Source organism: Solanum verrucosum, unplaced genomic scaffold (assembly GCF_900185275.1).
Source record: "Solanum verrucosum unplaced genomic scaffold, falcon-dt-bn FXZP01000280.1, whole genome shotgun sequence".
NCBI classification, from domain to species: Eukaryota; Viridiplantae; Streptophyta; class Magnoliopsida; order Solanales; family Solanaceae; genus Solanum; species Solanum verrucosum.
In genome coordinates, this window is record NW_026019982.1 from 3,876,904 (window position 1) to 3,901,841 (window position 24,938).

A 24,938-nucleotide genomic window follows, 5' to 3' on the forward strand; every position below is an offset into this window, starting at 1 on the left:
TAAAAACTTCAGTCAAAATCTTATGCTTAAAAACTATTCAGACCAAATAAGTACTTAAATTTTAATGTAAATAAATACACTTAATGATCTATTATCTAATATTCAAATTTATATTAAGTTCATACAAATGAGGCCTAAAAATCCTTACATGGTATTACTTCCTTCGCCATTCTTATGTGGTGTAGTTTTACTGGCACAAATTGAAAAAAAAAAAAACTTTTAAACTTGTGGGTAAGAGTAAATCATTGATATTTATACGATTGAATTATTTCATTAAGAGTAAGATGAGGAGTTTAAAATCAAATTATTTCTACAAATTGAAAAACATCGCTCTCTTTAGACATTAAAATTGATATTGCATCATATAAATTGAGACAATTAGGACATTCTATAGTAGTAGAATGTATTTCAAAAAAAATATTTGAAATTGAAATTACGTATTGGTCATAAATATTGTTGGAATTATGCCTAAAGCTTTTTAATTTTAAGTTCTATTTCAAGTTGAAGATAAAATAAAATCTCTACATGTTTTTTCGATGAGCTCGTTATATGAAACTTACCTAACTCCACAATGAAATGGGTGAAATTCCTTGTGACCAATTTTAACCTTCAATTTTTTAACCATGATTTAAATTTAACCTCAAGTTAGAACTCTGTGTTAAGGGTCAGACAAATCGAAAATTTTCCTTATTAGACCAAACTTGTAACGGAGCACAAAGTTGATCATTTTCGGATAGTACAAGAGCAAATTTGATCCTTTTCCCTATTTTATTCCAGGATTCAATCTCACCGAGTTACTTTATGATAATACAAGGATCCTGGTTCTCCATAGTTCCTAGTGGCAAATTATATAAAAAAAACTATCTTGCTCGAACTTTTCAGAAATATCACATGTGCTTGTTAGATCCTCAGAAGGTAGTGTATTTTGTTTTGAAGAATCCAATATAGGTGCAATAACATTTTTGATATACTTTACCCCAAGGGATTGTGTAAACTATCAAAGAGTCAATATAATAGAGAAGAAAAAAGGATTGAAAAATGTCACCGTCACCTCCACAGTGTACATCGTCCCCTCCTTCGACCCCACTTGTGGGATTATACCGAGTATGTTGTTGTATTAAAAACAATTCGGATCAGATCACAACAAGAAGGCCCTTCAATTTTAGAAAAAATGACATGCAAGGAAGCAATGGCACGAAGAACGATAGTTTTTATTCATTGATAGAATCAATAATGCAGTAGCTACAGCCTAAAATTTACAGGAGCATAGGTACCAACTCACAGGGTAAACTGAACAAAGAAATGCCTAAAATTTAGGCAAAGAGACCTAACCAGACGTATGATGTATGTTTCATCATTGAATCTTCGATAGGGCTGCTTGGTTAGATGAACATGCAGTCCTAGAATTCTTTCACCTCCAACGTGGATTTACTCCGTTCATTGAAAGAACGTCTGGATACAGTTTGCTAAGTCAGGCTATACTGGATGGTGCCAACCTCTCTGTGAGCTGCAACTGCAACAGCTGCAGCACTGACTGCACCAAATTGGGTTTGTGCCTGTAGTAGTTTTGCATCTATTGCAATTTGACCACCCAACTGTGCTACTTTTTCTTGTATCGGATAATACGGGTTGGTGTTCATCTCAACACTCATGTTGCATTGTGCAGGTAGGGGTCTAACTTGAGTGGTGTCCTTGGCTTCTGTCCCACACTTCTCTCGATTCCCCGGGTTCATCCTGAACATATAATGTGGAGAAATGCCATGAGGAAGGAGGCCAGTATTCTGTGTAAGCATTCTTCCGTCATATGGTAAAATTGGTCCTACAACTCTCCCAGGTTTGGCTGAAAAGGATAGAAATGACTATTTGAGAACAATCATGTAATCATGTGCTGCTATGTATGTACATTCATCGAGGGTCTGTGTAGACGCGATCATGTCTGATTCACTTTTGATTTCCTCCATTCCATGGGAGGATAAATTTAGACGCAGTTGAATTACACATGGTAACAAAATAGACTTTGTTTCATCGACAGACATTTGATATAATATTGCATCGGACAGTAGTAGACCAAACAGTAAATACGTGTTTAACTGTACCTGCATGGACTCGATGTGGTGGTCGTGAAATGTTTTGTATAGTTCCTGAAATTTTCTCTGCGACTCTGACATCAGTAGATGATTTTTCTGTTGCTTGTGTATGATCAAACACAGAGAAGTTCTGCCTAGCTTTGGGGGGATCAGTACTGAAATTGACCGCAGATCTGCACACATTTAGGAACATATGTGATTAAGCCCGAGAAAAACAAAGAAAATATGAGACAGCACGGACAGTAATTCCCACTATGAAACACTTCTTGTTATTCCCAAGAACCTGAACGATTTTAAAACTTTGTAAGCAACTTATCTTGCTTCCTCAATCACAATCACTTCTCCAATAAATATAAGCAACAAAAGAACAAAGAGAAGCTTAAATGAGGCGAAGTTGTACTGGTGAAAACTAAGCAACAAAATTGACAAAAACGAATCCTGTATAATCTTACCGTGGAAGAGAGACGTGCTTTCTTCCAAGAGGAATAACTGGCCCACTTTTACCATTATTTTCCTCAAGATAAGCAAATTGCCTTCTAAACTGACCTGTTGCACTGCAAATGTAAACAACTTCCACAAAGTTAATCACAAATTGAAATAAGATAAAATATGCAACTAAAATAAGAAATAAAATGAGTCAAGGAGCTTGTTAGAACCTAGGATAGAGATAATTTGTGCCATCATTTCCAGCAATGTAATCCTTTTGGAGTTGAGGATGATATTCCAATATCTCCCGAAAAATTAGTTCCTTAATGTCCTCCTTTGTTAGCCTTCGTTTCTCAAATTCAAATTCCAGATTTGAGATTGGTCGACAAGAAGGTTCCCTCTCAATCTTGGCCAGTCCCTTAAAATAAGGATCGGACAAAGCCTAAAGGAAATGGAGGAAGAGGAAGGGAACCCGCGGAAGCAAAATTAGAACCAACTATGAGAGCAAGGTAAGGATGAGAATAGAAGGATACCATTTATGCTAATGTTAAAATTAGGGACATATTAGGAGGCAAAAATACCTCTTCAGCAGTAGGTCGATCCTTTGGATCAAATGCTAACAACCTCTGCAACAATCGGAGCACCAGAGGATCTGCACCTGGAAATTTCTCTGTAAAAGGAACTGGATTCTTTTTCCGCATGCTTGTCAAATACTTTCTTGCCTTCTCATTACGAACCTACACTCAAGAGAGGACTCTAATATTAATATGTTGCAAGATAAGGCTGACATCCACTTATCCACCCAAAAGCAAATAGGCTGAAGGTTCTTACCCCAGATATGGTATCAGCTGATGGCGTCCCAAGAAGATCAGTCATCAAATCTAACTGATGAACAACACTTTTTCCCGGGAACAATGGTTTTCCTGTCAGTACCTCCGCGAAAATGCAGCCGATACTCCAAATATCAATGGCAGGTGTATACTGAAGGAATGCAAGCACAAGATAAAGATTTAGATAACAAATCTGCAAAAACATCAGTAAGACCCCGCAGAAAAATTAACGCAGGACCTGACACAGTTACCTGAAGAATAGATAATTCAACTTCCAGGAGAGTTCAATAGTCCTCCCTGAACAAGAACGGTTGTAATCTACACATCACTCAAATACACTTATAATGTATTGACTTAAATAAAATTGGTATTCTAACCAAAATACCACAGTTTCTAACCGTATCATCAGCACATCAGACGCTGCAAGAAGAGTGGGACAAGTACCTTTTTGCCTTCCTATAGCTATTGGGAAATAAGAACCGATACATGATACTTCAATGGCATCAAAACTAACTAAAACTAGCGAAACAACTAACAGTATAAATGCTCAATCCCTGGCCCAGTGCATAAAATGATTGACTACAGAATGGCCAAACCTGCAATCCTAAGAGGGACAAACGAATCGAACACAGAACTATTCATGTAAACTTTCCATTTCAACTAATTATGTGCACCATCTTTGGTGGTGGTTCTCTCTATACCCTTGTTCCTTGTCCAAGCCCCGGGGATGAATGTATTGGAAGGGACGTAGAGTGTATTATTATTACATGAAAAACTACCACCTGCTAAGAAATTATTAATTAAAAGACAGAGCAAGTGGCACATTGTTAGCATGAACTACCTTGGAAAAGAAAGATCCACATAGTTCAGGAGCCCTGTACCACCTTGTAGCAACATAATCCTGCATGGTGTGTCAAAAGACACAGTCAATTAATTATTACATCAAAAACTGAAGATATTAATAATGCATGATTTTGCACTTCAAGTAAAGTTTACCCAATATCAAGAAAAATAAAACGCCATTACTGACATTGATCATGGATGGGACAAAGATCTAAAGAAAGCATACCGTCCAAAGTGCTGTGGTTGGAGTATCATTGAATGAAACCCTTGCCAATCCTAAGTCACATATTTTGAGTTTACAGTTTGCATTTGCCAATATATTTTTCGGCTTAAGATCTCGATGGTACACATTCGCTGAAACAAATACATACAAGTCAGACATTGATAATATAGAATACCTCATACCCGCTCAGAGAGGGGGGGGGGGGGAAAGTACTAGTTACCACATTCACAAGATAATTTACCTGTGTGCATATATTTCAGTGCTCGTAGCATCTGATATAGAAAAAAGCGATGGTGTTCATGTGACAAGTCATCATTAGCCTTAATAACATGGTGAAGATCAGATTCCATAAGCTCAAAAACAACATAAATATCTTTGAAGTCTCGTTTTGAAGGTGGTAACATGATTCTCTTGATGTCCACGATATCAGGATGCCTTAAAAGTCTAAGCAATTTAATTTCGCGCAAAATTCGAATAGCATCAGAGGCGTGCTCGAAAATATCAGTTATTTTCTTAATTGCCACTTTTTCTCCAGTATGAGTGTCAATGGCAGCACAAACAACTCCATAGCTTCCCTTCCCTACAACTTCCAGGATTTTATACCTATTTGCCTCTCCATACTCTGTAAAGAACTCCACTTCTTTGGTATTCTGAAACATTAAAGAAAGTACCAAATAAATACTTCCACTGACAAGTGGGACCTGTTATGAAACAACAGAATTTTTACATTGATATTTCGAACTATACTTCCACAAGGTTGTCCACCAAACCAAGTTACAAATATGATTTGTATCACTTAATAAGCAAACCATTCACAGTATGAGAAACAAGGAACGGTTATCAACTGAAAGCAGAGTTTGATCTACTTTCACAACCAAAAAAAGGACAAGAAAATAAGAATTTGATCTCATTCAACAAATAGACCAACTAGCATGAAGTAAAGAGTAAGAAACCTTCACAATCATAAGGTTGCTTTTTTCCTAAGAAGCAAAATGAAAACATTCTTCAAAACTATGATAGAAGAGTAACTAAAAGGCTGTCTTCAAACACAAATAAAATCACAAATTCCAAGAACCATTTTTTCACTCATAAAGGGTAATGCAACTAGAGATTTAATAATGCTAAATAACATCAACAAATAGAAGACTAGTTAAGTGATTCACCTACATACCCTCAAGTTCCAAAAACAAAAATATTTCTACCCTAATTAAGCTGCTTTCTTTAACAGCAATATGGACCTGAACTTTTTTAAGAAAAAACTTATGCTTCTTACAATCAAGAAACTGAAGGAAAGGGGATGTATGGATATGGGGATTTTTTCCTTCTCTTTTTCAAGAAACATTTCAAAACATTGTTTGGTTATTTATTGGAGTGATCTTTTGGTTAGTTTTTGAAGAGTTTTTCAAGTTTGATGATCTAGACCAGCTTATCAAGTGAATTTTCTTTTTCCACACACAAACCTTCAACTTTTTTTCACAATCAAAATGCATGTCCAATCACAACTTCTTACTTCCAAATACCATTTTACAACTTCAGCTTCAAAAACTGTTTTTTTCTCAAATATCAACCAAATCTATTGCCAAACACTTACTAAGAGAACTCACCAGAAATTAAGAATTCCAACTGACACTAAACCCAAATATCTTCAGCTAGATTCAGTTCATTTTTGCTTATGGTGATTATATATTCAATTCATGCAAACATTGTTGAGCTAAAACTTCTAAGCTCTCGAAAAGTAAAAAATTATGAACAACACCCTCATCTTTCTTCAAGATCTCTCCTTGAGTAGCAGCAACAACATAGCCAATGCAATAACAAGTAGAATCTAGTGAGGGTAAATTTTCACAGACCTTACCCCTACCTCGGGAGGTAGAGAGGTTGTTTCCGATTAACCCTCGGTTCTTGAGTAACACAAAATCAATTTTTTCACAGTGAGAAAGAGATAAAAACCTTCTTGCGATGATCTTGTTGCATCATAATTTCGAGAATTCCCAACAACCCAATACACCAATAATCTCAAAAAATGCCTACACTATATCCACTTCTACTTTCTTGTAATTTTTCCTAGATCTTACACCAAAGATCAAATCAAACCCAAACTACAAACACCAAAACCAGAATTAACCAAAAATCAGCTGCAATTCCACCACCGACAGCTGCTCCGTATCACCAAAACCGAAAATCCTCTTCGTTTTTCCCCAATTCAGGAACTTAAACACACTGAAAAAACTCCACTACCAGCTCACTCATCCACTTCTAAAGAACCCACCAAGATTCCTCACACTACTGCTACACAAAAAACAACAAAAAATACCAAAAAATTCGAAAGAAGCTGAACAGAAATTCAAATTATGAGCAAACCCTTAATGGGTTTCGAAGATCTAATGGTAATTGACAGAAGAGACAGAGAAAAGACGGAAGAACAGATACGAGAAGGAAGACAGGAGAAAGAAGAAGAGAATTTGAGAAATAGAGGGGTCCTTTTATAAAGGATGAAAAGTTTGTGGATCGAAAAAGATTAAAAAAAAATAAACTTTATCCGTTCACTGTAATTGGTACGGTCCTTTTATACGGCTAGGGGCATATGTTTAATTTAATAAACTTCATGGGCTTATCTTTCAATACTTCAAAAGATAAGGTGGTGAATTTGAGTTTTTATATTAATCGATTTAACTTATTAGGATTAATTTATTTAATAAAGTGAAAAATATAAATTAATTAGATAGTTTATTGTTGTTGAGTTGCTTTGTGCTTTGCTAAAAATAGTATATACAAATAACAATAAATTTTTAGATATAACTATTAAAATTACACACGTAATGATTTATTCATTGTTCACTTTTTAAAGTATTGATATCATTTTTTAAATTTTTTACTACAACATTGATCTTAGTAGACTTGTTTTTATGTAAAATATATTTACACAATGTAAATCAATTTAATATGATGTTATGAAAAATATATATCCTATTATTTAAAGCATATAACTTAAATTTTTGTAAATATACATAGAATATTTGATGCTCAAATTATTTGTTACATGATAGTGATTAAATTGAAAGTATAATGTGAACGATACATAAATAAATATATAAATCATACACATGCAAACATTTCACATAATAATATACAAATACAAGTCTTTTTAAATTATTTTTACTAATTCATGAAGCATGCCTCAAAGATCATGGTAATTATACACTTAAAATAATTATTATAATACTAATAAAGTGAATGCAACATCTCCTAAAGGTTAAAAAATAAATCAATTTGTGTTTGGATGTTTCCATAATGTCTTTTGTGCAACACTAGTGTTGCCTTTATTATTACTAAATATTATTTTAATGATTAATCAATTGTTTATTAACTATTCAATTCATTTCTAAAAATAAATCATAAACTTAGTCACTACCTGCTAAATATTACTTTGGGATATCATTCAACCACCATTCATAATTTTGATGACAGAAAGCTCAACTAACACCACATAATGTTACCATATATTTTATATTTGTTTACACCTAATCATAAAATATATAATACATATTTGCACATATATTTTACTCACTTAATCATAATTAATATGCATTTTCATCAACAATCCAACCACATGCCCACAAAAATTAATTTAAATAAGAAAAGTTGGTAGAAATTCTGTAGAAGTTTTATTTATAGTTATTGTTCCTTATAAAAATATGTGATAGGGATAAATTAAAAAAAAATCTTAATTAGAAATCTCGATTTTCAATTCTAACAATACAAAACCTCTTATTAGGAGCGCTTCTACTTTAATGAGTTATAATCAACATAATTAGAAATCTTAATTTTCAGTTATGAAAATAAAATAATTCTAATAATGATCGGTTCTTCTATAATAAATCATATCGTGTATGTAATATGAACCTAAATTAATCTAAGTCAATTTTTTTTAATATTATATAAATATACCCCCCCCCCCCCCCCCATAATTGAATCTAGTAGATTCTGTTTAAGTTGCTCTCTCACACTCACCATCAACTTTAAAAACTTAAAAATAAACTTTCTTATGTGATTAAATATGCGTGGCAAATAAAATATTATAAAGAAAAGTTGAAGGGTTAATATCACGTGGCACTTAGATGTGACGTTGCGTTCCTTAGTTGCCAAATTAACACATAGGTTTTTGTTTAATCGCGAAATCGTCTTTGTTATGTTAGGGAGTGTTTTATCCTTCAATTTAAAATTTTTCAATGTAAATTTGAATTTAGTCGAATTGTAACATAAATATTGAACACCAAATGAGAAATCAAAAAATAAAACACATAAGTTTTTTTGGGGTAGGGGTGGGGGGGGGGATAAGTAGAGGGGGTTGGTGTATACACAGTATAAAAATGGATGAATTATTGGTGGGGGCAATTAAAAGAATTGTCTAAAGTTGATGAACACAAGATTGGGAGCTGAGGTAATGAAGGGACTAGGGAGACACACCATGTGTAAATTACAAATTGCAAGCAAAAAAAAAGCAATTTGTTCCATCATATATTTTATTTTTTGATCGTTTGGATCTGTTTGTGCATTTATCAACTATATTTTTATTAAATATTTATGAAATTTAAATCGATTATGTTGATTGTTGAACTTGATTTTATTTGGACGATTCGATCTTTCAACCAATTCAACAAGGACATTCATATATGAAAAGAAATATGAAAAGCCGAGTTAAGTTTGTGTCCTCTATTTTAATTAATACTATTATCTTTCGCCAAACACACAAGTATTATGTAATTTCTTCTTAGTAAATCTTAAACAATGAAAAATATCACCTAATGTGTTGTGTTTGGATTAATAACATTTTTAATCTTCAAGTTATTGTTAAATTCTAATTTTAATTTCTATGAAATTTGATTAAGCAATTTTGAAGCTTCATTTAATTGGATTGTACATTTTTTTATCCCCTTTATGACAATTCATTAGGGGAAAACTACTTAATAGGTAAGATATGAATTTGACTAAACACAATAATTTTGATCCAACTTTTATATATATATATTATATATATAACCGAATTCATTAACTTCAACTCTTTTGATTCAACATCTTATTTTTGTTCATAATTATATATACTCCCTTTGTCCCGTGACATTTGAGAGTCAAACAATTTAATTTTGACAAGAAATTTGCGCGTAAAATCTTTAATTTTTTTGAAATAAAATTTATATATTTGTAAATTACGTAAAAAATATTACAAGTCACAATAGTTGATAATTCAAAATAAGTAAAAGATATATAAAAAATATACGGTAAAAATAGATAGACTTATTTGAATTTCAAAATTTAAAAAGTGTCACATAAATTAAAACGGCTAGAGTATTTATTTATTAGTTGGCCACAAGTCACAACTTGCAACTTTTGTACAAACACCACAAAAAAACAACACATGATTTCATTTTTTATTTTTTATGTTTTTTTCTTTTCTTGTTGAGTCAATGGTGGGGGAATCTAAAATAAAATTATATTCCTGCACTGCATGTACTTGAATGCTTCCATTACAACTTTTCAGTTTCTTTGCTAAAATGTGGTCCATTCATTTTTAATTTATTAAGATCATTATTATTAAATTATTGGTAAAGTTTAGCTTTTCTGAGTTATCACTTATCACTATGAATTGTGGCCCCTCTTCCCTAATGAATGGGGTATTACGTCATTCCTTGGCATATTCTTTGAAGCTTCCGCTCTGTTGAATGTGTGAACAAAGTCATGTATTAAAAGTTGATAAGAATATTTTATAAAATAATATTTTTAATAATATGAGATCTTTTAAAAAAAAGTAATGTTAATATAATTTGGCGGTTATTAGTATATATGTATTAATAGTTTACTAAGACGAGTATGAAAATTGCGAAGTGAATTGATTAGAGCATGACAAGATTTTTTCATACCCAGAGCTCGAACTCGAGACCTCTGATTAAGGGTGAATCACTCTCACCAGTACACCACAACCCATGTTGATGAGCACGGGGTTAAGCTCAAGCCTCATTTAGTTACACTTCAATAGAGATTTGAACCTCTAACTATTAAATGAATTTATTTTATTAAGATTTGATCACTTTTAATGAGTTGAGTAAGTTTGAATTATTTAGCTTTTGAATAAAGTTTTAATATCATTAAAAGAAAACTTGTAAAGATGGTTCTTTTTATTGTTCTGTCCGTATTTAACTGGCAATCATTGTACAATCACTATTCTCAGTCGTGGCTCTGAGCCACATCGCTGAACAAGCACCATAACAAAATTATTGTGAAATCATCTTTATCATCACAATTACCACTCAATCGTTGCTCACTAGCCAATCATTACAATCAATTACCAGTAGCCATCATCGAACAAGAATCATAACCACCATCACGATCATTAATTACCACCATCGCTAGTCACTACCACACCAACCGCCTTCATTATCACAATATCATTATTGACGACCACTACCATCATCGGTCAACTACGACCAACCATCACAATTACCAATTACTATCAACAACTATACCTCTCCCAATTTCCATCATCACCAATCACTATCACCAATCAACACCACTAACAGTCGCTCATTACAACCATTACTACTATCATTATCATCATTTGTCAATCACATTATCACCACCATCAACTGCTATCATCAAAATCACCATCATCATCACAACCGCCACCACGACCCACCATCAACTCCCCACCCCTCCCCCCACCACTCCTACCATACAAACAATCACTCCCAAATATAACCATCCAAACGGTTACTAAAATCACCTATTCCTTCATTATTAGAATATAAAAAGACAATTTGCACAATAAAATAGCACTAACTTTTCTTTAATAAATTACAAATAACACACCACTACAAGTTTGCAATAAAGTCAAGAATATAAACCACCACAAAAATCCTCCTAATGGACTTGTCTTTTGTCCATTTTACCCCCACTTAAGTTGTAACGGCTCTTAAATACAATAAATATAACCGTTATTAATCTACCTTTTTCACTCCTTTAAATTTGCACCTTTTGTTCTCAATGAATAAAAACCTCAACAATCACTCAATTATTACCTATGGCTAAAGCAACTCTCATCCTTTTCCTACTTTTGTCCCACATTTCAGGTTTGTACACTTTCTCCGAACTCCGATTCGTGAGATTATACTGAACGTGATATTGTTATACGTGTACTTTGCTTATTTCTCATTCATATTTGTACATAATTGTTTATTTCTTTCATTTCATTTAAGGATTTATTTATGTTCGTAATTTGTTGATATTGTAATAATTGTTTTTTATTGAATCTTTTCCACATAAAAGAATATTTTTGAATCTCCTTAGATAAAATTCTACATGTGGCATGCATTTGCATGAATGGAATTAGGGGGGACGCAAGAGGTTTATCTGACTGCCTTATGTTGAAAATGTTACAAAATATATATAGTAAATATTGAATATTTTACAAAATATATATAATAAATGTTGAATCTTCTCAAATAAATTTGAGGATATGCTCTTTACTCTCCTCTTGTTTAATGGTTGCTAAAAATGATACTTAAGGTTGTTTCATTCTTATTTTTATTTTTTGTAGTGGGGACATTGGTGTTAGCAAATGAACAGGTAACTTCAACAACTCAAAATCATATATTCCTTTTTTTATTTGTTAGGACCCAAAATTTAAGAATAAAATAAGAGTTTTGAAATTTGTAGTTTGTCGGATTATAAATAAGAAATTTAAAATTAAATTACTATTACATATAGAAAAAAAAATCATTCTTTTCTGGACAAACTAAAAACAAAGAATTGATGCATAAATACTACTCTATAATTGATGGAAACAAAGGATCTGGTCTTTCACTACCAATTCCTTTCATTTTCTATTAGGGATGAAGGGCTCAACCCTACTGGACGTAACTCTTTTAATCGATCTTGAACTTAAATTGGATAGATAGAAGTCTTTCTTACCCATCCGAACAACTCTTTCAAAACCTCTCAACAATAATTGACCATTCATGTTTTCATTACAAGTTAATTAATAGTGAAAGGAATACTAATGTTTTTTACATTTTTTTTATTTTTATTTTTTTGTAGAAAACTTGGTGTGTGGCTAAACCTTCATCAGAATCAAAAACATTAGAAGAAAATATAAATTATGCATGTTCTCAAGTGGATTGTAGAATATTGCAAAAGGGTTGCACTTGTTTTTCACCAGATAATCTCATGAACCATGCTTCTATTGCCATGAATCTTTATTATCAATCTAAAGGAAGAAATCAATGGAATTGTCACTTTGGTAATTCTGCCTTAATTGTCTTGACAGATCCAAGTAAGTACTCTCCTTATCAAATTTTTAATTTACGTAACACAATTTAACCTAACGTAGTTTGACTCGATCATACTTATAACATGTTTGATCAAGTTTCTGAACAACTAAAAGTGTTTGTTTTAGTCAAGCTTTTGAAGAAATAAGTAGTAGTGGAAACAATTTTTCAAAGCTAAAAAAAATATAGTTTTTCTCATAAAGTTCTTGGGAACTTTGGCTTACAAATTGATGCACCAATATTGACTAATGTGTTTTTCAAATTGATTAGTCAGATACAGATCGTTAGTGGTCAAAAACTCTTTTTCTGAAAAGCACTTGTGACAAAAAACTATTTTCAAAGGAATAGTAGATTATTAAAACCTAAACATGCTATAACATTAAAGTAGTTATAAGATTTTTGAAACTTTTGATTTTAAATATATGTCGTAATATTTGTGCAACGATAAAAACTTTTTATTAATATGAAATCTTGATAATGGCAGGTTATGGCAGCTGTATCTATGAGTGAAGACATGATTAGGATAAACACGATTAGGATAAGCAGCTAAATTAAGAGGTCCATTGTTATTTATTTTATAAAATGTGGTCATGTAGCCCCCTTATAATATCAATAAAAGATATTGTATGCTTCTCATTAAATGCTTGGTATCCTGCATCTTACATAGACTTTTTTAAATTGTTAATCTAAAAAGAATTAATTTCGCAGATGATTCAAATTTTAAATTTATTGAAATAGAGGAGAAAATTTGTAGCAGAAAAAATAATGTAATGTAAAAAATCTTATATGTCACGTAAAATTTAGAAAATAAACATAAAAAAGATGTTAAATTTGGTCCAGGTAACACAAGTATTGTTCCTTCAACTCCCTACGGAAGATTCCGTAAAAATTTTACAAAAAAAATAACTGGAAATTATATCACCAAAATATTGGCCGCTAATTAGCCTGAAATTGCCTAAAAAAATGGTGAGACTATACAAACTGCTCCCCAAACTCCCTTTTCGTAAAGGTTTCGCAAAAAAGTTGATCGGAAGTCATATCACCAAAATATTCATGAGATCTAAATGCCCAAAAAATGGTGAGACTATGGGTGTGTTTGGTATGAAGGAAAATGTTTTCATGGAAAACAAGTAGATTTTTGACTTATTTTCTCATGTTTAGTTGGTGAGTAGAAAATATTTTTCGGAAATGATTTTTAGTGTTTAATTTATGAATGAAAAATGTTTTTGAGAAATATCTTTTATTTTTACTAGAGTAGAAAATAATTTTTGAAATTGAAAATATTTTTTAAAAACAAACTTAAATTTTTTTTTTTTTTTTGGGGGGGGGGGGGGGAGAGGGTCGAGGGTAAGGGTGAAAAAATAAAAATTTGAACTTGAAAATATTTTTTAAAAACAAACTTAATTTTTTTTTTTGGAGGGGGGGTGGTTGGGGTTTGGTGGGGGGGGAGGGGGTCGAGGGTAGGGGTGAAAAAATGAAATTTTAAAGTTGAAAATATTTTTTAAGAACAAACTTAAAAAAAATAATTTGGGGGGTGGGGGGCTTGGTAGGGGGTGGGTGGGGGCCGGGTTTTTGGGGGGGCTGGTAGGGGGTGAGGTGGTCGAGGGTAGGGGTGAAAAAAATGAAATTTTGAAGTTGGAAATATTTTTTAAAAACAAACTTAAATTTTTGTTTTGGAGGGTGGAGGGGGGTGGTATGGGGTGGGTTGGAGGGTCAAGGGTAGGGGTGAAAAAATAAAATTTTGAAGTCGAAAATATTTTTTTAAAATAAACTTAATTTTTTTTTTTGGAGGGGGGGGGGGGGGGGTTAGGGGTGAAAAAATAGAAAATATTGTTTAAACAAAGTTAAAAAAATATTGGGGGTGGGGTGGGGGTGGGGGGGTTGACGGGGATGGGTCGAGGATAGGGGTGAAAAAATAAAAAATTGAAGTTGAAAATATTTTTTAAAAACAATTTTTTTTTTTAAGGGGCTGATAGGGGGTTGATGGGGGGCGAGTGTAGGGGGTGAAGGGTAGAAAAATAAAAAATTGAAATTAGAAATATATTTTAAAAATAACTTTTAATATTTTTTTTCGGAGGGGGGTGGTGGTAGGGGGCTGGGGTAGGGGTGAGGGTGGGGTAAAAAAATTGAATTTAAAAACATTTTTTAAAAACAAGCTTTAAAATTTATTTTATTTTTGGGGGTGGGGGTGGGAGCGGGGAGGGGGGGCTAGTTTGAGGGAATTGGTTTTTTCAACTAAAAAAATGTTGGAAAAGAGTTTTGGAAAATGTTTTCCTTAAGTTTTGAAGGGAAGTCATTTTCGTTAAATTTGAGGAAAATGTATTGATTTGGAAAACATTTTCCAAAACATATATATATTACTGACACTGAGAAAATCGCCTAATTCCTTCAAATAACCTCAAAAAATTATGAGACATTACATATTGCTCTCCAACTCCCTACGGAGGATTCCGTAACGGTTTTGCAAAAAAGACAATGGGAAGTCAATATCATTCATGCTAACACACGAAAAATAGATAAAACCACCCAATTTTCATAAATTGGCTGGCCCCTAAACGCCAAAAATTGGCGTGATTACGTATTGCTCCCTACAAAGGGTTACGTAAAGGTTTCGCAAAAAGATCGACTTTCAACAAAAATAGGACCCTCCGTAATGACCTGGAGGAACAATACTATAGTTTCACCATGATCTATGCCACTTTTTTTTTAGCATTTATGGGTCATGTTGGAGGAATTAGGTGATAGTGCTAGTTTTTTGCGTGTGTTAGTACATAAATTTTTTCATACTACGAGATTTTGGAAACTTTTTTTGGTTAAAACTTTACATGATCCTACGTAATGACCTGGGGAATAATATCTTTAGACTCACCATAATCGACACCAATTTTTTAGCAATTAGTGGCCACTCAGTAGAAATTAGGCGATTTTTTTTGTTTTACGTGTGTGTAAAATTTTTCGGAATGTGTTTTTGACTATGTTTGAGATGAAATGTTGTTGGTCAATTGGTGATGACCTATTAAGTGACACTCATTTTTTTTAATAGGCAGACATGGCTATTTTTTGAGTTTATGTGTCATGAAATAAGAATTTAGAATTATCTTGATTTTTCGGTGTATTAGTCCATAAATTTTTCAAAATATATGGGATCAAGTTTGATTTCAAATTTTATGGGTTCATTGGTGACAACCTATTCAATAATACTCATTATTTTCGAAACGTGAACGCCGTTTTTTTGGTAATTTATATGTTACGGAATATGAGTTTGGGATTATCTCAAATTTTCATTTGTATTAGTTCATGAATTTTTCAAAATATGCATGTTTGTCTCTATTTGAGCTCAAATTTTATGAGTTCATTGGTGACAAACTATTAAACGGTACCCCATTATTTTTAGAATAACATCAAATTAAAATCATGTGTATCAATAAAATTTTCAGATTTTGAGTGACCAACTCTATTAGAGCTCAAATTTTGTGGATCTATTGGCAGTACTAATTTTTTTTCAAAATGTGAACATCACTCTTTGTAGTTTATACAACACGAAACATAAATTTAGAATTATTTCAAGTTTTAATGTGTATTAATCTATGAACTTTTCATAATACGTATGCATTCTGTTTGACCTCAATTTTTATGAATTCATCTATTAAACGATATTATTATTTTCAAAATGTAGCCTCTTACTTTTTTTTTGGAATTTATATGTCACGAAACAAGACTTCTATTTTCAACGCGATCGACTATGTTTAAACTCAAATTTTTTGGGGTTGTATTTTAGTGTGCGCTCTGTGCTGTGTACATACATTTCTTTCCCTACAGAGTGTCATCAACTCATATAGAACAATGTTTTCATGTCGATACAGAGCCATAAATCACAAATTATATTTTCCATTTTCTCTCCCAAGATCAAATCTTGGAACCCCATCATCTCCATTTTCATCATCTCAAATCCAAAATTCAGATTGGTTAAGCTCAAATGAAGTAATCAAGATTTTCCAAAATCTCAAAAACCCAAATTCAGCTCTAACTCTACTCAATCAAATCTCAAATCGAAAAGATTACAGACCCAATGAAGCCATTTATAGTGTAGTTGTCAAGAACTTAGCAATTGCTAAGAATTTTGATGCAATTGAATCCCTTATGGAGAAAATCAAAATCCAAAGGAAATGTAGACTTTCTGATGAGTTTTTCTATAATGTTATTAAGATTTATGGGCATTTAGCTGGTAGAATTAACAGAGCAATTGATACCTTTTTCGATATGCCTAATTATAAGTGTTTTCCCACTGTGAAAACTTTCAATTTTTTACTGAATTTGCTTGTGAATACTAAGCAATTTGATGTTATTCATAAGGTTTACTTTCGCGGTTCCGAGTTGGGTGTTGAGATTGATGCTTGTTGTTTGAATATAATCATTAAAGGACTTTGTCGTTGTGGAGAGATAGCTGCTGCATATAAGGTGTTTGATGAATTTCCTAAACAGAATTGTTCACCCAATGTTAGAACTTTTTCTACCATAATGCATGCATTATGTGATCATGGTCGCGTTGATGAGGCATTGAGTTTGTTAGAGAGGATGGGGAATGAGGATGTTGAACCAGATGCCATCGTGTTTAACACGTTGATATCAGGGCTTAGGAAGCAAAGGCGAGTTGACGAGGGGATTGATATGTTCAAGAAAGTAATGCTGAAAGGTTGTGATCCGAATCCAGGGACTTATCAGGAGGTGTTGTATGCTTTGCTTGATGTTAAGAGGTATTTGGAGGCGAAAGATTTCATGGCTGTAATGATCGATAAGAGAGTGAATCCAAGTTTCGAGTCTTATAAGGTGATAGTACATGGCCTTTGTGATGGTAAGCTTGTTGGAGATTTAGACTGGGTATTGAAGCAAATGGTGAGACATGGATTCGTTCCGAGGATGGGTATGTGGAAGAAGATTCTTGGTTGCTTGTTTCCTGATGGAGGTTGTTGTACTACCTATTCTTACGATGAGATTCTTGCAGACTAAGATCTCATTTGTTTTCATTAAGATTAAGACGTATGAATCTAAATGTACATCTGAATATTAAGATGTTGCTATCATAGCTTTAGCTCTCATGATAGACTGGGTATTGAAGCAAATGGTGAGATATGGATTCGTCCTAAGGATGAGTATGTGGAAGAAGATTCTTGGTTGCTTGTATCCTGATGGAGGTTGTTGTACTACCTATACTTATGGTGAGATTCTTGCAGACAAGACGATCTCATTTGTTTTCATTAAGATTAAGACGTCTGAATTTGAATATACATCTGAATATTAAGATGTTGCTATCATAGCTCTAGCTCTCATGATAGATAGAACAATATTTTCTTCTTATTTTAAAATTCAATTTACATATGTTGAACAAAAACTGTTAACCTAGTCTTAGTGATGAGGATATTGCTCTTCCCACAAAAAAGAATTATTATTGTTTTCCTCTAAGCAAACACCATAACAATATTGAGACACACCATCAATTTCTTGATTATTTGTCTCCATGTCCAAAAATTTCATGTCATCTTTAGGGGTGATATCCATCTCAATTTCCATCCAATTTAACTCAATATTATTGGATTTTGAATTATTTTGACTTTGATCACAAGGTTGCCAATTATAGTACTCTAAATTGGCAACCCCTTGATTATTTTCTTGAAACAATTCATGTCCCTTCATGGTATGTTGATTGATTTCGACTTCAAGAGATCTAATCACACTTGCTAATCTCTCGTCATCGTGGTCATGATCATGATCATCTATGCCTTGAGTTTCGTCAAGCAATGACATGAGAAGGGCGTGGTTTTCTTGAGAGAGGTCAAAGTTGCTCAAGTCATTGCAATTCTTGATGCATGACAAATTCTCAGGTACTAAGGTTGCCATATTGTAAAAAAGAAAGAAAAATTAAAATAAAATAGCACCAATCTATAGTATTTTTTAAAGAGAAAACTTGAACTTAAAAGAGTAGATGGATCTCTTGAAAGAAGATTTGGGCTTTAAATAGGCACATAAAGGAAACATGACATTTAGCCACACAAAAGTAATTAATATATATTTCTTTTTCTTTTTGTTTCTCACACAATGTCCAATACCTACTTAAAATGCAAACTCAAACTGATTTGGATTTACGTCGTAAAAGTCTCACTTTCATAAATTACCCTCCCCTAGCCAACCAACCAAAAAAATAATTTCAATTTCAGAACTTTGAGAATACACCCTCTTAAAGATATCCAGATGTGCATTTTTAAAGTTAAAGTATTTGCGAGACACATTTATGTCAAATTGAAGTGTCTATATGGTCACTACGAAAGTTAATATGCTCATCTACTCGTGGAGACTAAGTTAAAATATCTATCTACGTATTATATCCCAACAAAGATATGTGTAGTTAAACCAAGTATGATCCAATAGTAATCAAGTTTTGTGGCTGAGGAACTTATCCCTACACTCCACCCTTCAAAATCGTATAATATATGATTCCATATGCACCAATCAATAATTTAAGGGATCAAAAACTATTCCAACATATATGTTTGATATATAATTAAAATAAGCATGTTGAACAACCTAGTGTTCAAACATTCTATTTTTAAATAGCTTTTGAATCATTCGATGCTCCAATATTTTGACTTTTAGAACGAAAAGATATCATTATATTTGGGTGGAAATTTTTCTGTTCATAATTCCACCTAAATTGATGACTATATATTATATACTACACAAACATAAATAAAATAAGATTATAACTTGTATATAACTTAAAGGATTTTCTTTCTTCTCATCTTTATCTCATGCAACTAAATGAAACGAAACTTGAAAGTTCAAATTTAGCGTATATATCATACTTTTCTTTTTAATTTGTTTTAAAAAAATGCTATACTTAATTACAAATTGTTTTACTTAAAAAATTTCATTTCTTCAAATGAGATTATTTATAATTACATATATGTCTATGGTTTGTTTTGGATTAAAATTTTTAAATATCTTTTTTTTTTCTAAATTTTGTATTCAATCAAGTATCACCACGTAAATTATGACAAATAAAATATTTTGGGTTAGGCAAACTTTATTTGGTGATAGTGCATTTGGAATAGCAAATTGCTTTAATTAATTAAAGGCTAGAAGATTAAAGCAAATTAATTTAAGATGGTGGATGTAGATGGAAGAAAATCTTATTAGCTCTAGAAGTTAGGTCAATATAGAGAATTGGATGGTACATATTGAACAACTAATATTAAACCATGTGATGTGATCCCCTTTAGTTCAACAATTTGATATATACCCAAATATACTCCACTCTCAATATAGATTCCCATTAAAAAAAAAAGAAGAGAAAACATTATGGGAAAAAGTGATTTCAATTTATAGAGGTCGATCGAGAATTTAAAATCTATAGATTTCTCCAATACTTTTAAAATTAAATTGTTGGTATTATTTTAAAATTAAAGCGTTAATTATTTTTCCTATTAGTAATCCCCATCTATCTTATTCTTGACTTTTATTATTACTTGTTGTTCCCTTGGTATTAGTTATTCTAGTGCTTATTGTTGATAATGCTCTTTTCTTTTTTCTGAAATGGCTAATTTATATACTTTATTTGAACCGACGATTTTTCTGAAACAACCTCTTTATCTTCACAAGACAAGAGTAAGAGGTACACATCACCCTCGGGCCTCACCAAATCACTCTTGTGAGAATACACCAAATATATTATTGTTCATTATTTTTTAGCCTTTAGATGAAGAAGTAGGTGATGAGTTGTGGAGTCTTGTTGGAAAAAAATAGGTTGGATAGTCATATTTAAGTTGATTTTAACCTTTAATAGTAGGTTAGTTAATATATTTATCATAATTATTCTATACGTAACTCGATAGTCGATACTAAAAATAAAATAAAAATAAAAATTTATACCTTGAGTGTATAAAATTTTAAAACATATGTAAGTAGATTAGAAATTCTTGTGTTTTTACTGAGTCAAATATTTTAGAGAAAACAACAAACGTCACAAATACTTCAAAAGAAACATATCCCACAAACAAAAAATCAATGGCAACAGTACAAAAATACAGTTACTTAGTACCTTTCATCCATTCATTAATTCCTACAATTTTTACAATTGTTACCTTATTTATCTCCTTACAGTTATAGTATTAATTTTTTATGTTTATATAAAGTTAGAAAATGTAACATCCTGTTTCATTTCTAACACGAATTCAAATTAATCGAACACAATGGACACTACTAAGAAAAAAGAGAAGAAGAAGGAGGTAATACGATTAGAACGCGAATCGGTTATTCCCGTACTCAAATCAAGATTGATCATGACACTAGCAAATTTAATTGAGAATGATTCTGATCGCGATGAATTTCTCAAGCTATGCAAGAGAGTTCAATACACTATTCGCGCATGGTACAACATTCAATTCGAAGACCTAATGGGCTTATACGCCTTATTTGACCCCGTCCACGGGGCCCAAAGTCTAGAGCAACAAAAATTAAACGATGATGACATAGATGAGCTAGAACAAAATTTCTTAACATACTTATTCCAAGTCATGGACAAGAGTAATTTCAAAATTGCTAGTGATGAAGAATTAGAGATTGCGAATTCAGGTCAGTACTTATTGAACCTTCCAATAACGGTTGATGAATCAAAACTTGACACTAAACTTTTGTCGAAATACTTTGCTTGCCACCCACGCGATGAAAAACTCCCTGAGTTCGCTGACAAGTATGTGATTTTTCGTCGTGGGATAGGCATAGATAGAACAACAGATTGGTTCATCATGGAAAAAATCGATATGATCATTGCACGTACTTGGAAATGGTTGATGAAAAAGACGGGAGGGGATAAATTTTTTGGTAAAAAGATATATAAACGTAATAAAAAACCACGAAAGAAACGAATACCATCCGAGGAGGAACAAGATTTTTACGTGGAAAGAATTCGAATACAAAACATGGAGCTAACATTGCCCAATGTACTTAGCAAGATCACGATTCAAGAGCCAACGTTCGAGAGGATCATCGTCATCTATAGACGTGCTAGTGAGGAGGACGAAAAACCCGATAGGGGTATTTATGTCAAACATTTGAAAAATATACCGATGGCTGATTTAGAAATTGTGTTGCCTGAGAAAAAAAAACCCTAGTTTAACACCAATGGATTGGGTACAATTTATTGCATCCGCGGTAGTAGGTCTATTCGCTGTTGTAACATCTCTTGACATGCCTCAAGCTGACGCGTGGGTCCTCTTTGCTATTCTATCGACAGTAATAGGTTATTGTGCCAAGATATACTTCACATTTCAACAAAATATGGCACAATATCAAAATTTGATTACTCAATCGATGTACGATAAACAACTAGATAGTGGAAGGGGTACGTTACTTCATTTATGTGACGATGTGATACAACAAGAAGTTAAAGAAGTTATAATTTCGTATTTTATACTAATGGAACAAGGAAAAGCAACGTTGTTAGATCTCGATACGCGATGTGAGGAGTTGATCAAGGAGAGATTTGCTATAAGTTGTAATTTTGATGTAGATGATGCAGTGCAAAAGCTAGAGAAACTAGGGATTGTGTCTAAGGATGAAATTGGAAGGTATTTTTGTATTGGACTTAAGAGGGCTAATGAAATTATTGGATCAACTACAGAGGAGCTTGTACTTAAAGCAAGACAGGGTCAGGCTGCCGTTACTACTTCCTGAGTCAGAGATGGATTCAGGATTTTGAACTTTACAGAATTTGGATTCAGAAATCTAATTTGTACTTAGTATGTTTTCTTAATACGTATACAGGGTCTAAACCAAAGATACTTGGTTCAGGTGATGATCAACTTATTCACATTTTTTTATTTTTTTGTAATTTTTATAATGTTGGTTAATTTTTGCAAGAATAATTTGGTAATGACTTGATGAGGAGAGTTGAAAAGGTAAACTATCCTTAGAGAGCATAGTAAATGGAGTTTTATCCAAAATTTTCATGTAATTTTTATTATTTTGCACATCTTAGTTTTGTGTCAATTTGTAGCCAAAAATAATAAATGATTTTGTATTTTTTATATATATATATATATATATATTGATCTATCAGTTTGATTATTAGTTTTTTGTTATGTACCAACCATTTAGTGGCACTAAATTTTTTAATACAACCTCAACTAAACAAAAAAAGCAAAATCGAGGAAGAGCTTAGTCCACATTGATTATCATTAACAAATATTTTTATTGATTTGATTATCGATTTAATGTGCGTACAAATCGATAACCAATAAACTATATCAATAATATAAAAAAATCGAACTAAATCAACCGAAAAACATTATTACCGGCTATTTTATTTAATGCTCCCAAACAATTTTGGCATTGATGGAATAGAGAGGAAAATAGAGAAACAAGAGAGTCCATATAGTTGAAATTTCTAGTGATGGAATATCATAGGAGAGTTTGTCAAACTACGACCGTTTTAACTTTTATTAAATTGTTTCAACTCATACTACGTATCGCTACGTAGTTTATTTATCTCAACCCTCATAAGCTTAAACTCGCCCCACGCTACACTCATTCTGTTACACGCCTTATAGGCAATAGTAAAAAAAATTTACACTCCAACATATTGAAGTTTTATTTGTAAAAATATTCAAATTCCAACACAATGTGTTGAAGTTTTTCGTCTTTTTAGCTAAGTGTTATTTTATTCTGTTTTTTTCATCGCATTAAAAAATAGTCATTTTTAATTACTTTATAAATTTCAACTATTTTTTAATCATAGGCCCAAAAAATGGCTAGAACACACCATTTTTATCAAATTTATATAGTTATAAAAATATTATAACATATTTAAAATATTCTATTAACTTAGATCACATAAACTAATAAAGGGTACACTATTTTGAAATCTCCACCACAACCTATTTCACAAACAATACTAGTCACATGAAAGCTACACATTTTACTTTAATATATATATATATATATATATATATATAGTCAAATTAAAAAAAATGATTTATTCAACCACATCCACACGTCATTACCTCCGCCATGAGCATTTTAAATTTGTTTACAAATTTTAGTTATTTTTCAATCATAGATTTTTAATCAAATTTGTATAGTCACAAAAATATTTTAACATATTTAAAATTATAAATTTTAAAAATTACTTATTTTTTCCTTAAAATATATGAGGATACGTTACTTTAAAATCTCCACCACAATCTATTTCACAAAAATATAAGTACAACCTATTTCACAAAACTATTAGTTGAACAACTCAAGGTAATAGTACGCTTAACAAAAAAAAATACTAGCCACATGAAAGCTAAACATTTTCCTAAAAAAATGTAGTTAAATTACAATTTTTGACCTATTCAACCCCATTGCCTCCGCCCTCCATGTCCTCCACCACCTACGTTAGCATCAATTTATATGGTGTTTAGCCACCTGCATTACCTTGATAACTGCCTCCTCCATCAATAGCTATGGTGTTTAGTGCCGTTGTAGCGATGACACTAGCCACAACGGTAGAACCACCATTGTCGTTGTTCCCGTGTGTGGTCCCTCCTCCGTCATCTCCATCGGCCGCATCATATGTGTGACGGATCGAAACTCTACTTTTTGCGCGCGCCTCAATGTCTTGAGGCGCGCTATTATTTTTGTTGTTTTGACAGAAAGTAATGAAAATAACTAAAATGATAAATGCAGAAAGGAGGACAATGCTTACCATAGTATACACCTCCATGATTAATAATATTGTTATAATTTTTTTTTAATGATTTATGGGTTTTGAGGAATTGAAGGATTTTTTTGTTTTGAATTTTGAATGTGTGAAATTTTAACAAGTTTTTATCCAACTTGTGGAATTTCTTATTTTGACAAGTGGGCAATGGATAATAGCTTAATTTTTTCAATAATATTTTTAAGGGATGATAATATTTTTGGCATATTAATTTTATTTTTTTTATATAACAACCGTAAATATTATTATTGACAACAAAAACAAAAAGAACAAACTAAAGAATACCAAAAACGCACTTTCTAGAAAGGGTATTTATGAAAATCAGACATCAAATCAATATTGTTACCTCTTATAGATATTTACTAGATTGCGGATATTTCTAAAACACCTCTAAAATAGTGGGGCAAATAGTCATTTTTTTTTATCCTTTTATGCAAAATCATCTTTCTTTCA

General features: G+C 32.1%; 3 protein-coding genes and 1 pseudogene across 4 annotated transcripts; 3 read left to right on the forward strand and 1 right to left on the reverse strand.

Moving 5' to 3' along the window:
- Positions 1-1,190: 1,190 nt before the first annotated feature.
- Positions 1,191-6,889, reverse strand: LOC125817482 (mitogen-activated protein kinase 19-like). Of its 2 annotated transcripts, none has more exons than XM_049497017.1 (10): positions 6,360-6,889; positions 4,651-5,059; positions 4,413-4,540; positions 4,185-4,244; positions 3,345-3,494; positions 3,095-3,250; positions 2,744-2,955; positions 2,540-2,641; positions 2,097-2,260; positions 1,191-1,840 (listed from the first exon to the last, which is right to left on the reverse strand). In XM_049497017.1, the coding sequence occupies exons 1-10, from the start codon at positions 6,384-6,386 to the stop codon at positions 1,467-1,469; spliced, it is 1,782 nt and encodes a 593-aa protein (XP_049352974.1). In that variant the 5' UTR covers positions 6,387-6,889; the 3' UTR covers positions 1,191-1,466. The 2 variants fall into 2 exon arrangements, with proteins under 2 accessions (XP_049352974.1, XP_049352975.1); XM_049497018.1 differs by having other exon boundaries at positions 1,598-1,734.
- Positions 6,890-11,465: 4,576 nt separating this feature from the next.
- Positions 11,466-13,331, forward strand: LOC125817498 (glucan endo-1,3-beta-D-glucosidase-like). The gene is made up of 4 exons (XM_049497042.1): positions 11,466-11,533; positions 12,001-12,029; positions 12,501-12,735; positions 13,215-13,331. The coding sequence occupies exons 1-4, from the start codon at positions 11,485-11,487 to the stop codon at positions 13,238-13,240; spliced, it is 339 nt and encodes a 112-aa protein (XP_049352999.1). The 5' UTR covers positions 11,466-11,484; the 3' UTR covers positions 13,241-13,331.
- Positions 13,332-16,553: 3,222 nt separating this feature from the next.
- Positions 16,554-17,737, forward strand: LOC125817493 (pentatricopeptide repeat-containing protein At3g14580, mitochondrial). Its single transcript, XM_049497032.1, has one exon. It carries the CDS (start codon positions 16,574-16,576, stop codon positions 17,735-17,737), a length of 1,164 nt encoding a protein of 387 aa, XP_049352989.1. The 5' UTR covers positions 16,554-16,573.
- A 3,215-nt stretch (positions 17,738-20,952) lies between these two features.
- LOC125817488 (uncharacterized) lies at positions 20,953-22,456 on the forward strand (annotated as a pseudogene).
- The last annotated feature ends 2,482 nt before the right edge of the window (positions 22,457-24,938 follow it).

What these genes read in the sequence shown, in the direction of transcription:
- LOC125817498 (XM_049497042.1), top strand. Translation starts at nt 11,485, where the DNA reads ATGGCTAAAGCAACTCTCATCCTTTTCCTACTTTTGTCCCACATTTCA. An exon ending in ACTTTTGTCCCACATTTCAG is followed by an intron (nt 11,534 to 12,000) that starts GTTTGTACACTT and finishes TATTTTTTGTAG; the next exon opens with TGGGGACATTGGTGTTAGCA. An exon ending in TGGTGTTAGCAAATGAACAG is followed by an intron (nt 12,030 to 12,500) that starts GTAACTTCAACA and finishes ATTTTTTTGTAG; the next exon opens with AAAACTTGGTGTGTGGCTAA.
- LOC125817493 (XM_049497032.1), top strand. Translation starts at nt 16,574, where the DNA reads ATGTTTTCATGTCGATACAGAGCCATAAATCACAAATTATATTTTCCA.
- LOC125817482 (XM_049497017.1), bottom strand. Translation starts at nt 6,386, where the DNA reads ATGATGCAACAAGATCATCGCAAGAAG. An exon ending in GTGGATCTTTCTTTTCCAAG is followed by an intron (nt 3,495 to 4,184) that starts GTAGTTCATGCT and finishes GCATTCCTTCAG; the next exon opens with TATACACCTGCCATTGATAT. An exon ending in ATCGACCTACTGCTGAAGAG is followed by an intron (nt 2,956 to 3,094) that starts GTATTTTTGCCT and finishes CATTTCCTTTAG; the next exon opens with GCTTTGTCCGATCCTTATTT.